The sequence below is a fragment of the Vulpes lagopus genome, chromosome 23 (genome assembly GCF_018345385.1).
Source record: "Vulpes lagopus strain Blue_001 chromosome 23, ASM1834538v1, whole genome shotgun sequence".
Lineage (NCBI taxonomy): Eukaryota > Metazoa > Chordata > Mammalia > Carnivora > Canidae > Vulpes > Vulpes lagopus.
In genome coordinates, this window is record NC_054846.1 from 55,937,511 (window position 1) to 55,950,203 (window position 12,693).

Sequence of the window (12,693 nt, forward strand, 5' to 3'; positions counted from 1 at the left end):
ATTGCTTAATACATCATGTTGGAAAACTGCTTAATAGTTGGGACTATACATTATACATTCATCTAAATAAACTCCACATGGATTAGCAAATTATATTTTTTAAAAAATCAAATTACTGACAAATAACCAAAAATAGAACAAACTGCTTCTCAGAGTCACGGTGGATGATAACTCTGTCGGCTTTGAAGAGGAATCACTAATATTGAGGGTTTGTCTGCATAAAATGAATGTACGATGCAAAATGGAAAATAATAATAAAAAATAGGAAAATAGATTGGGAAACTAGATGCACAAAAAACTGCAAAGTGTTTCTCACCACAGTGGAGAATGAGCACCTCCAAATTGTAAAGGAAAATACCAGCACGGCCCTCGGGGAGCCGCACGTCAGGGCAGGCATGTGCCACACGGGATCGCAAGCAGCAAGTGCTCCTGCGCCCTGTAGACAGGACTGGCCGGCGGCTGGGCTGGAGGAAAGCAGCCAGGAGCTGCAGGAAGCGCTGCACACTGAGGCCCGGGTGGCGGTGCACGCCTGTGTGCACCAGTGTGCACTGGCGAGTCTACTGGGCGTCCCCGTGGATGGGCTCAGACCCCGTTGCTCATCTCAGAGCCCGGCTGCTCCCTGCACGTCCCCGTCCCAACAGGAGCACAACCTCGTCCTCCTATCTTCCAGGCTCCGCGGTCCTCTACGCTCCGTGAGGGTGGGGGGCTGTTGCTCCCGTTTAGCACCCACCAGGATACCTGTCCCGTTGCAGACGCTCCGCAAGTATGCGCTAAATAAAAGAATGAATCCTCATGGGGTGGATCCTAAATGCATCCGTATCACCAATGCTTTCTAGTTGAAAAAACTAAATTTTGAACCACGAGAACCCCCTTTAATTTGCAAAATTATGTCCCTCTCTGTCTGTATCAGGGCAAGCTCTTTGAGGTCAAGCTCTTTGAGGACACAGCACGGGTCCCAACATGTGGCCCCTTACGGAAACCGGCAAGGGTGTGCTGCTGGGGATTTACTGGACTTATTAAATCAGCAGTTTTATAAAAGGTCACCCAGATACGTGGGGTTTGGCGATGCAGATAAAGGTTGCAAGCAGTATGTTATGTGACCTAGATGAGGAAAACCGCAACGTTGTGGTATCTGGAAAAGTGAAAGCAGAGGAACGTGAAAGAGAGACGCCATGTTTCTGGGTGGGAAGGGCACACGGTACGTGAATATCATTCTTTTTTTTTTTATGAATATCATCCTTGATCGTACAGCTTTTGTTACTGGCATCATGAACCGGCACAGCACTTTGGGGGAGCTGTGCATACGCCCAGCGCCATCAGAATGCTCACACTCCAGCCTGACAACCTCACTTCTGGAGATCCACCCTAAGGAATTAGAGTTCAAGAGAAGACGCAGGAAAAAAAAAAAAAAGAAAGAAAGAAAGAAAAAAAGCTATGTGCGTAAGGATGTTCATTCCAGCTTTATGTAAAATAACGGAACGAGACTCTTGACTAGGTCAAGGCTCCATCCAGTAAATAGAATATTCCGCAGATAACTAAGGATGGAAAGCGCGAGAGACCTGCAGCAGCCTGGTAAGGTAACGTGAACCGTAACACAGAACGGGGGTTGATATGTTCCCTTCAAAACCACACGTACTATGGATGCGTGTGGATAAGAATCAAAGAACGGCCAAGGTTCTTGGCCGAAATCAGTTTTGGTTTAAAGAAGTGAAATTAAGAGTATTTTACTTGTAAAGTCTACATTTACTTAAATGTTTAAAATACTAGAATATACCAAGAGCCTGTGCTGAGTTTTAACCCCTGAGCTCCAGATACTTCTCGAAGGAGTCCTAGCACACTACGTAAGGCTAGGCTCAAGAGATACCCCTCCTCCTCCATCCCCAGATGAGCAAGATCATCCCCGGAGGCCTTCCGGGTTACGATTGGACCAGAACATCCGCTCTTATGCAGCTGAGCCTGTATACAGTGGGTGCTCAATAAATCAACGATGAATGGATCAACGGATGGGTAGAAGGAATGAGAAAAAGTAAAGCTAGGGCAATGCTTGGGCACCCGCATATTGCACATGGGCAGACCGCATTCCTACGGTTCCAACGAGGGTCTTGGGTCCAGCCTTCATGAATTTGCTTAATGCTTGTGTAAGCAAGCACTTCACTGACACTTCACGGGAGGAACTCAGCCAACACCCTGCGCTAGTAATTTGGCCCTAAGGCCTCCTTGTCCTTGCTGCTGCACACGAGCCCTTGGATTCTGGAAATCCAGCACAGTGGAGATAGTAGAGGGCTTGGGTAGGAACCCGCTCTGTCACTGAACCTTTCAAATCCCAGCCCAACCCTTAGTGGTCCTACAACCTCTGAGCTAGTCCCCGTGTCTCCTTGGGCTTTGTTTCCACTGGTAAAATGAGAAAAGAGAATATTCCATGAAGCCGTAGGGTTAATGGTTAATAAACCATTTACGAAGTATTGGCATCCTCCTTCACCCCAAGCTTTCCCACCGTTGCAATCCTACAGGCTTTAACCACAGCCTCACTTAAAATGCAAAAACACAGAGTTCTTCATCTTTCGAATCTGGCAAGTCAAGTGTAGAGTGCCCCAGACTGGTGGGTCACAATCTCGGGTGCTCCTTCTCTTAGGGGATACCGGCCAGCGTCCGATAGGGAGTCATTTTGGTTGTCACAACCGGCTATAGGAGGGGTGTGTGTGCCACTGGCTTCTAGTGGGTACAGGACAGGGACGTCCAACAGCGCTCAGGACTGCCCCTCCTCCACCAAAGGAATTATCTGGTCCAAAATGTCGACAATGCCGAGGCCGAGAATCCAGACGACCATGTGGCTCCATGCCCTTTGTCCAGATGTGTGTGCATGTGCGTGTGCGTCAAGTGTGGGGCCGTGTGGGGGGCCCGGGGGGAGGAACCCGGGGTGTAGGAACCAACGGAGGACCAATCCCCACGGCATTCCTGCGTGGAGCACCCTCCTTTACCTGTCGGCACAGCAAGGCCCCAGCCCCGTGCCCTCTGGGACATTGTCTCCGGGGCCCCAGGACCCACTTGTCCTCTCTTGGTCTCTCAAAGGTTTGGCTGCTGATCCCCGCCTTGCGCTGCACCCACCCCGTGGGCCCTGCCTTCGCATGTCGCACGCAGGCCACGTCCACTAGAGCTGAGCGATCAGGCTTCACACCTCCCCCGCCCCTCCCGTGGTGCACAGAACAGCGAAAGAGACGCTGCGTTTGTGGAGTTTGTGGGGTCTCCGCGCATCTCTGGTGAAGCCTGTTTTGAAACCTCTTTTGCAAGTGGCCGCTAATGGACCGATAATTGGTTTCCTGGCCACCTCGTGAAGTGTGCGCGGGCCTGTCAACAAAGCCTCGAGGATCCCTGCGCCACCTGCACCGCCAGGCTGACTTGGGGCGGGAGGAAAACTACCGGGCTGCACGGAGCAGGCCCTCCATGCTTCTGCAAGGGATGGGGAGACGTGGGCAGAAATTCACTCCGGGAAAGTGAAGAAAACGTGCGGCGGGGCCAGCACGTGCTCAGCAGGACGCCAGGTTGAGCTTCCCGGGCAGAGGCCGACCAGCTCTGAATCCAATGCATGGTGCGCGGCGCGGGGTAAACGCGTAGCAAACACCGCTGGGCGGATGCCAAGTACTCCCACTTCTAGCTGCAGGTGTGGATTAACCGCAGAGGAGGACACTTGGAGGAAAGAAGCTGGCTCCATCCTTCCTTTCAAAATGCTTCTCACTGTGAGAAACATCATCTCCTTTAACAACTAGATTAAAAAAAAAACAAAAAAAGACCATCTATCGAGCGTTTACTACTGTGAGGGCCGCTCAAAAGCCCCGCGGATGGTTCTGAAGCCTCCGCTTTGCTACAGGGAACGTTTGGGAACACGAAGAGTGTGTTTGCGCCGTCTCCCGAGGAAAGAGCCGTCTGGAAGGAGATGCTTCAAGAGAAGAATGATGCGCCGCTTTGCACTTCTTTGGACAATTGTTCACGGAAATTTGGACCATCAACGCACTGCCCTGAACCCCTTCTAAATCCTTTTTTCCCCCCTTCTAAATCCTAAGAGGGAAACAAGAGTGGGTCTGCTCCGTGTGGTACTAATATTCATTGTGACGTGTAGGGAGATTCAGGGCATTTACGCAGACTCTTGCTAGAGGGGCTTCTGTCTGTCCGTTACCCCCACCTCACCAAGCACAGAGGTGGACCGCATGCTTTCATATTTTTGTGGACGCTCATAGACATCGGCCCTTCCTTGGGGGGTCACCCGTTAGGACACATTTGATTGGGGGTCAGGGTCAGGGTCAGGACTGCGGCTTGACAACTCCTGGATGCTACGTGATCTGCTCAATCAATGACCCACTTTCCGAAGTGGCTTCCAAGCACTTGTCATGGGCAGTGAGGACGGTTGAGGCCACAGTGACCCTGTTCTGTAAATATGATCACAGGGGCTCAGAATCGGGAGCCAGGACGGACGCCACCCTGCCAGACACATTACGAAACCAAAGTGTAGACAGAGGAGGGCGCCCTGGCTGCCGTCACGGCCCAAGCCAGGACCCAGAATCACGTCTCCGGAGTCTGAATCCCAAGCTATCTCTGTGACCCAGGGCTGCTTAGGGTCCTGTTTTACCACCGAGTAGACCGTGCGGCCCTTGGGGGCAATGCCGGGGACCCACGGCAGCGTTGGTGTAGGGGCTGGGTACTCATGGGGGGCTGACAGCTGGCACTGGCACTCCCCTGGCTTCGTAGGAAGGGGACACGCCCTTGCTGGGTGGTGCCAGGGTGAGGGGCCGGCTGGCTCTCTCCAGCCCCTTCACTGAAGCCAGCGTCCCGGCGGCTCCAGCTGTGTCCTGTTGCACCCAAGGGACCCGAAACACCGGAGCAACAGGGGCGCCTTGGGGACGCCAGCCCCCTACTCCCCAGATCCGTCCGGGGGATGCAAGGTCACACTGACCCTCCGCCGCCCCGGTGCGGGCTCCACGGGCTCATCCAACGCCTCTCGGCTCCCCTCTCTCATTTTAAACCACAGAGAGCGCTGCTCCCCCCTTGCCAGGCGGCTCCGTCCTTGTTCCCCCTCCCTTTGCAAGCAGTGGGAGGCCACCAGCCTCGCTCCTGGAAACCAAGGGCCTGCTGAGTGGCGCTTCATGGCCCTAGGCTCTCATGGAAGGTTCTAGAAAGAGTCCCTAAAACCCTTCCGGAGGGCCAAAGGGTCAAGTAGGTCTTCTGCTGACCAGCATCCCTCAGCCTGTGAGGCAGGAGACTTTACCGCGTCTCACGACGCGGCGGCTCTGCTACCCCTTGGCCCAGGGGCCTGAGCCTCTTCCAGTCCTCCCTGCCTGCTTCACCCAGCAGACTTGAGGATGAAGCCGCCACCATGCTGGGCCCCCACAGTCCACATCTCGGCCTCCACCTTGTAGTGCAGAGCAGCGCCGTGTCCGTCCAGCAGCTCCGGCCTCTGCTCCCGCCAGCCCTGGGCGGCCCTGCCCAGTCCCCCCACCCCCGGCCCAGCCCCCTTGGCTCCCAGACCCCTACGGGGCTACGAGGTTGGCGCTATGTCCTAACCACACCCGGCTGGAGAGACAGGCGGATTTCATGCCGTTTTATTTACTTTTCTTGCAACAAGCGTGTGTCTAAAAGCGATTTGTTCTTGGAACCTCCGCAAGCATCTTTACACAGACTCCCAAGTCGGCACAGATGCTCTGTCAAGACAAAGTGATTTTTGTTGTTGTTTGAAAAGGTACGACCCCAGGCACCGGCTCATCTGCCGAAGTCTCAGTCCTGTGACGTCCCCTGGAGCCCCCGGCGTCTTCTGCGCCTTAGCCCCGGGAGGGGGTGGCCACACTGCTCTGTGGCACCCGCAGACCCCAAACCCACTGCGGCAGGAGAAGTGACCACAGGGTCAGGCTTCTGCTCTCCCCTGTGAGAAGCCGACGGAAAGAGGTGGAGGGGGTGGGGTGGCGAGGGTTGGGCTAAGAGGAGGTGCCAGCCCGGGGAGCCGGAGCCGTGGACTTCCCGACAGAGACCACGCGGGGCCCGCCTTTGCCGCCTGCCGGGTGCAGGACTTCAAGGACAGTTTCCGCCGGACAGTATGTTCATCCCACCCCAGAGGGAGGACGCAGGGCCTCCTTGTCGCTGCCATCGGGTGAGCACCCCAAAGGATCAGCAGTCCAGAGACAGCTTGGTCGCCCCCCCAAGTCCAGCCATAGAAGCAGCAATTCGAGGGACCCCCTCCTCGCCCGGCCGGCCGGAGCTCCCGGGGCCCAGAGGCTGGCAGTGAGTCTTGCAAACCCGCAGGCCCCGGCCCTGGTCGGAGTCACGGTGTCGCGGGCGGCCACGGGGGGCACATGTCTGGGTCGGAGCCTGGCGGACGGGCCCCCGCGGCCCCTGCCCTGCCCTCGAGGACCCGCGGGGAGGCAGGACGGCCCAGAAGGCGTCCCCCACCGGCAAGAGCAAGCGTTCCCGGGCTTCTGCCTACGTCACCGCCGGAAACGAGGGCCCGGCCCGCACCGCTGGGGAGGGAAGACACCAGGCAGCTCGAAGCTGTTGCCACGACCTGCGAGGTGCCCGAGGACGGGCCCTGGGTAGGCTAGTCAGTGGGGGCCTCTGCCCCTTGGGGTCCCCAGAGCGGTCCCGTCCCCGCTCACTTACACACGCAGCCTGGCTTCTTAGCCGACCACTGGTTATTCTTTTGGCACGTGATTGCCTTCTGGCCCACCAGCTCGAAGGCGGGCTGGCACTCAAACTTGAGCGTGTCGCCGTGGCGGAACCGGGAGCCTTCCCTCCGGCCGTAGGCGGGGATGCCGGGGTCGCCACAGCTGCCCTGCTCGATCTCTGCAAGACACGAAGGGGAGAGAACAGAGACAAAGGTGACTGCCCACCTTCCGGGGAGCTGGGGGTCCGCGTCCCGGGTCTGCAGCGCCTCCGCCCAGGCCGGGGCCCAGGGCGGCCCGGGGGGGGGGGGGGGGACCTCCCGCGAGCACTTGTGCCGCGGCCCGTTCACAACCGCATCCCGGGTGGACGGGCCTTCCGGCCGGCAGACACCTGAGCCTGCTGGGCACACGCAGCGTCTGGGGGGTGTGGGCGCTGCACCCCGCGGAGCTGGGTCCCCGGGCTCTGGGACACTCCCCATCCCATGAGCGAGCAGAGCTCGGCACGGAGCTCCCTGGCCTCGGCTCCATCCTGAGTGGCCAAGGGGAGCGGGAACGAGGCGGCTTCCTGCCTGCCGTGCCCCCACCGAGATCACACGAGGCTCCACATTCGCTGCCTCCTGCCAGGGAGGCGCGTTCACAAAGCTTTCCCTGAACTCTGAGATGGCAAAGCGCCCCGAGCGGCTCACCGACAGGCTTTTACAGTTCACTGGGTTCAGCCGTGTGGGTTGCACACGGAGTGGGTTCCCTGGGACAGCCCGGCCTCAGGGGACAGTCAGCGGGGCCCTGGACGCATCGGGAGAGGCTTCTGTCCTGGCTGGGCCCCGGGTGTCCCCTGGAGTCACTTCCACTGCCAGCAGCCTGTGCTTGGTGCTGTGACAGGGGAAGGGGGCCGGGAGGGGGGAGGGAGAAGAGGACAGGAGCTGTCTGCAGGGAGGGAGGGGAGGCAGGGATGGGGGTGGGGGACGGGTGGCTGGGGGCCCGTGACTTGGAGGGGAGGCAGCCGGAGCAGTCGGGGAGCCTGCTGGGTGCCTTACCGGATGTGGGCCCTGGGAGCCCTGCCTCTGCTGCAGACGCGACTGTGGGCCCCGGGGAGGCAGGTGTGTGAACCCAGCAGCCGAGATCCCGCAGGAGCCGTCCTACCACCACCCGCGGGCTCCGTGGGGAGCCCGGGCTGCACAGTGCTGCCCTGTGCCGACACACTCGTCACCGCCGTGCCCCCTGAACATTGGGGCCTGCAGTGCTCCGCGGGGCTGGGACAAGGCATTCCCTGGCTGGGGGTGTGCGAGTGTGTGAGTGTGAGTGTGTGAGTGTAAGCGTGAGTGTGTGAGTGAGTGTGAGGGAGTGTATGAGTGTGAGCAAGTGTGAATGTGAGTGTGAGCGAGTATATGAGCACAAGTGTGAGTGTGAGCAAGTGTGAGTTTGTGAGCCAGTGTGTGAGCGCAAGTGAGTGTGAGCGTTGAGTATGTGAGCGTGTGTGAGCATGAGTATGTGACCATGAGCATGAGCCAGTGTGTGACCGTGAGTGCGGATGTGTGAGCATGTGAGTGCAAGTGTGAGTGTGAGTGTGAGCGAGCGTGTGAGCGAGCGTGTGAGTGTGCGAGTGCGTGAGCGCGAGCGTAAGCACGTGAGCATGTGCACGTGCGGAGCATCTGGAAGGAGCCCGTGACTCAAATTTGGAAGGTGAGGCTGTGGGGAGCAGGCCCGAGCCCAGGGCTCCGGGGCACCGACTGAGGACACAGGCGAGGCCCCACTTCCCGGGGGGGAGCAAGCTGGAGAGAGCCCGGCCCACAGGGAAGGACGCTCGGGGCCCTGCGAGCGGCTCCTGCCTCAGCCCCCGGCGTCAGCGCGTCAAGTGTTGGAGGTTTGGCACAATCTCAACCGCGGGGGGGTGGGGTGGGGTGGGGGGGTGGTGGTGGGGGGGGTGGTGGTGGTGAGGGATAGACAGACAGAGCCGGGAGGGACAGCAGGAGGCCCCGGGCCGGGTGTGCCTGCAGCCTGGGCACCCGCTGAGCCTCCACAGGGCTGACAGGGCAGGGTGGGCAGCGGCTGCGTGGGGCTTACGTCCCAGGGCAGAGCCCAGTGCGGGGGCACACTGGGGCCTCCGCTCACAGGTGGTACGAGCAGTGGGACTGAGGATGCAACGGCCCCAGATGGGGCAGTGTCGGCCCCAGACACGGTCAGGGACGTGGGACGGGCCAGCAGGACGCGGGCCTAAGGCCCTGGGCAGCACGGATTTGGAGGAGGAGGGTTTCGGGGAGGAGCTCCCCAGCCCCAGACACGGTGGGGAGCAGCCGGGGGGGCTGACAAGGGTCGGCGGGAGGAGGTCCCGGTAGGTGCTTGGGGTGTAGAGGGCGCACAGGCGATGGGGACAGGGACGGGGATGGGGGGAGCCGGACACATGCAGGGGAGACGCTGTGCGGACAGACGCAAAGGAGGAGAAGCCCCGCGGCGTCACGGAGCGTGGCCGACCTGAGGCGGAGGGAGGCGGATTTAGGATCGGAGAAGCTCAACCATGCTTGAAGCGAGGGAAGGAGGCGACAGATGCCCGGATGCCTGGATGCCCAGTGCGAATGGTCGGCCGCAGCCCCGGAGCATGGCGGGTGACAGCCGAGGCCCAGGGCCGGGGCCACCAGGGGCTCGTTGGGCCTTCAGGGGGACGCGGGGGTGGCATGGGCCCTATGGCTCAGTGGGGGGGGCCGCGGCCCTCGTGTCTGCTGGCAGACGGTGCCTGGCCCTAGGGGGGCCAGGCAGGATGGGAAGGACTGAGGCCTCGGCCCGGGCACCGGCACCCGGGCCACGAGGGCGCAGGGGACACAATTGGGCGCAGCTGCGCAGGGCCCTGGGCCCGTCCCCCAAGCCCTCCGGGGCTGGGCGCGCAGACGCGAGGAAGGGCTGGGGGGGGGGGGGATGGGAGCCAGGGTGGCTTGGGAGGAAGCAGGAGCCAAGGTGTGGCAGGGGCTCGTCTATGGGAGAGGGAGCGGGGGGTGGGGGTGGGGGTGGGGGGGGGATGGAGGGGCCAAGGGAGGGTGCGGCACGGCGGGTGGGAGGCCGGACCTCAGAGGTGCTGGGGTGCAGTCAGGGGGTGCGGGTGCTGAAGACAGTGAGGTCCAGCAGGGGATCGGCAGGACCTGGGGATGGTGACAGGAGGGCAAGAGCTGGACCTGGGCGATTGTGAGGGTGGGGGAAGGGCACAGGGCAGGTTGGGCCCAGCTGCTGTTCCTGGAGAGCACTCCCAGCTCCCGGCTCTTGGGGTCCAGGGGTGGGGGTGGGGGTGGGGGTGGGGGCGGCCTCAGGGGGAGGCAGGGCTGGGGCAGCCCCAGCAAAGGGGCAAAGGCACTGGAGCGGGTGTGCGGGGCCACAGCAGGGCTGGGGCGGGGGCTTGGGGTTCTCAGCCCCCCAGAGGCTGGGGGCTCTGTCCCTCCCTCCATCCATTCCTCCATCCGTCCCTCCGTCCCTCTGTCCCTCTCCCTACCACCAAGCAGCCGCCCGCAGACCTAGGGGGCTGCTTCGGAGACGCCCGGGCTTCCGCCCGTGACCAGCCTCTGTCCCCTCCCGGGTTTTCCACTTTCCGATTCCAAACAGGACTCCCGCCCTGGGCCGATGGGGCCCCTCGGTTTCTCGTCCATCTTTCCTTCTCTGTGCTCGGTGCTCGCTGCCCTCTAGAGGGACCAACGCGGCCTCGGGGTCACCGCCCCCAGCGCTGGGGGCACAGCAGGGGGAGGAGGACAAGGACCGGGGCCTCATGGGCCCACACGGTGCTGGGCATGAGGGACACAGCGACCCCCCGGCTCCGTCCACCCAGCACGGTGAGGCCTCATGATGACCGTGCAGCTCGGGCAGCGAACGCGAGTGCAGATCCCGTGCCCACGCCACGCTCAGCAGCAGGTGGGGCTCTGGGGCTGGGCTGATGGCGGGGGCGGCTCTGGAAGCAGGGGCTCGGGCCGGGGCGCACCTGACGGGGCACCTCCCGCCCTGAGGCCCCCGACCCCTCAGGCTGGCTCCCCGGTGGCTGTGGGGAGGAACCAGTGGCGGCACTGACGAGGCTCTAGATCTGCCCGTGGCACGACCGGGAGGCCTCAGGCACACCTGCCACGCTCCCGGGGCTCGTGTCGTCGTCAGCAGGATGGAAACGGTGCTCGTGCCACATCACGGGGCGCTGGGGGCTCAATGGTGAAATCCGTGTGGGCTCGGAGGCCACGGGCCCTGGAAGGCCTTTGCACAACCAGGGGCAGCGTCTACTCATGTCCAGTGGCCCAGGCCCACTGCCCACCGGCCCTGCTCCTGGCAAGCAACGGGCACGTCCTCGGAGCTCCAGACGACCCCGGCGGGGGGTGCCGGGACCCCGTGGCCCACATCTGTGTCTCGGCGGTCGCACGTCTCCCTGCAAGGCCTTCACAACGCTGATGGAGCCGGGGTGGGGGTGGGGTGGGGGGAACGTTCTATCTGGGCTGTCTCATTCCTCCAGGAGCTGGTCGGGGACGTGGGGGCCAGGGCGCACCTCCGAGCCGTGTGCAGCTCCCCACCCCGGAGCTGGCTGTCGGCTGTGTGGATGTCCGGGCAGATTGTCCCACCGGGTTTCTCCACGTCGTCATGCTGGTGGCCGCTGCTGCACGGGCGGCCTGCTGACCCTGCCGACCCGACGGCGCGGCGTCCTGTGCCGTCGCCACCCCCCGGGGCCGGCCAGACCAGGGTGCAGCCCGGCTCCCCCCAGAGCGGGCTCCCGCCACCCGCCTCTCAAGGACCCGGGCTCCTGGCGCCGAGCGGGCTTCACGGGGCTCACGGAGACGCAGTGCGCGTGTTGGGAGCTCCAGGCGCCTCCTGGCTGCAGCTCGGGTGCGGGGGCCGCTCAGCTCCCGGGGATGCAGGAGGCGGCACGGGCATCCCAAGCACAGCAGGCTCGATGCTGGAAGTGGCCATGCGCACGAGGCAAAGGAAGGATCCGGAAAGGGGGGAGAGCCGGCGACGCCCGTCTGTGGCTCGTGGCCTTCCTTCCGGCCCGTGCAAGGCCGAGGCTGCTGGAAGCTCAGTGCACTCTCCGCGGAGTGGAGCTCGGCCATCCTCCTGCGTGCGTTGGCCCTCCTGCCCCCATGCTGTCCTCTCGGGGACGTCTGGCCAGCCAGCCGCTTGGCAGCCGCTGTGCCAGCCTCAGCCTCCGATGCCCGCTCCTCCAGGAAGCCTCCCCGGATGCCCTCGAGCCAGCTTAGCCCCCTCCCTGGTACCTCCCCAGCTTCCTGCAAGTTCCCGACTCTACTGAACGCCAGCTGAGACTTAGGTGGAGACACAGACCGTCTTCCTGTCCTTGGGGCCCCAGCGTCCCAAATGGGGGACCACGCATGTGCCCCGTCCTCGGCACCACGCACGAGGCTCTGGGACAACGAGGACCACAGGTGCCCTCCCCTGGGCGTCCTCCTTGCACCGCGTCTGACCCGCCCGCGTATCTACGGGGCCAGGGGCCCGGCTCCTTTGTCCCCCGTGCCAGCCAAATCCCCCCACTCTGCCTTCGGCTGCCGGATTCCAGGCTCTGAGTCAGGAGGCGAGGAGGCTCCCAGATTGATGCTAAAACTTGTTAGCAAGTTGTATGTAATTTTATAATGTTTCTGGTAAGTGCTAATTGCCTGTTCCTTAAATATTTCTTGTTCTACTGGGAAGCAAAGCAATTGCAACTATGAATGCATTTCCTACAGCTGGCTGCCCCCTCGGAGGGGGCTGGATTTCCAGGCTCTGGGAGCTCAGGCTTTGAGGGCGCTGGAGCTGCCTCCCCGACCCTGACCTGCGACTGTGACACGCAGGATGGGGAGCATTTCTAGACAAAGGACCCCCTCGTTCTCCCACCCTGGGGCTCAGGCTTCTAGTGAGGGGAGGGGTGGCCCAGCGGTGCCAGCTGCCAACCCCGAGGAGGCTGGGGCAGACGACCGTGGGGCTGGGAGTCCCTGGAGGGGGGCAGGGGTCCCTGGGGGCGGGCTCTGCCCACGGATGCCTCAGACCACCTGTGCGACGTGAGATGGCAGGTACCCGCGCCCCCCGCCCCGCCCTGCTGGGCCAGGGCGTCTCA

At 61.9% G+C, this 12,693-nt stretch overlaps 1 protein-coding gene across 1 annotated transcript in view; it reads right to left on the reverse strand.

The window, feature by feature from the left end:
• CSMD2 (CUB and Sushi multiple domains 2) overlaps window positions 1-12,693 on the reverse strand; it is a 439,342-nt gene that overhangs the window by 211,591 nt on the left and 215,058 nt on the right. The window contains exon 14 of the mRNA XM_041738011.1: window positions 6,640-6,822. Within this exon, the coding sequence (XP_041593945.1) occupies window positions 6,640-6,822 (183 nt within the window). The remainder of the gene's footprint in view (window positions 1-6,639; window positions 6,823-12,693) is intronic.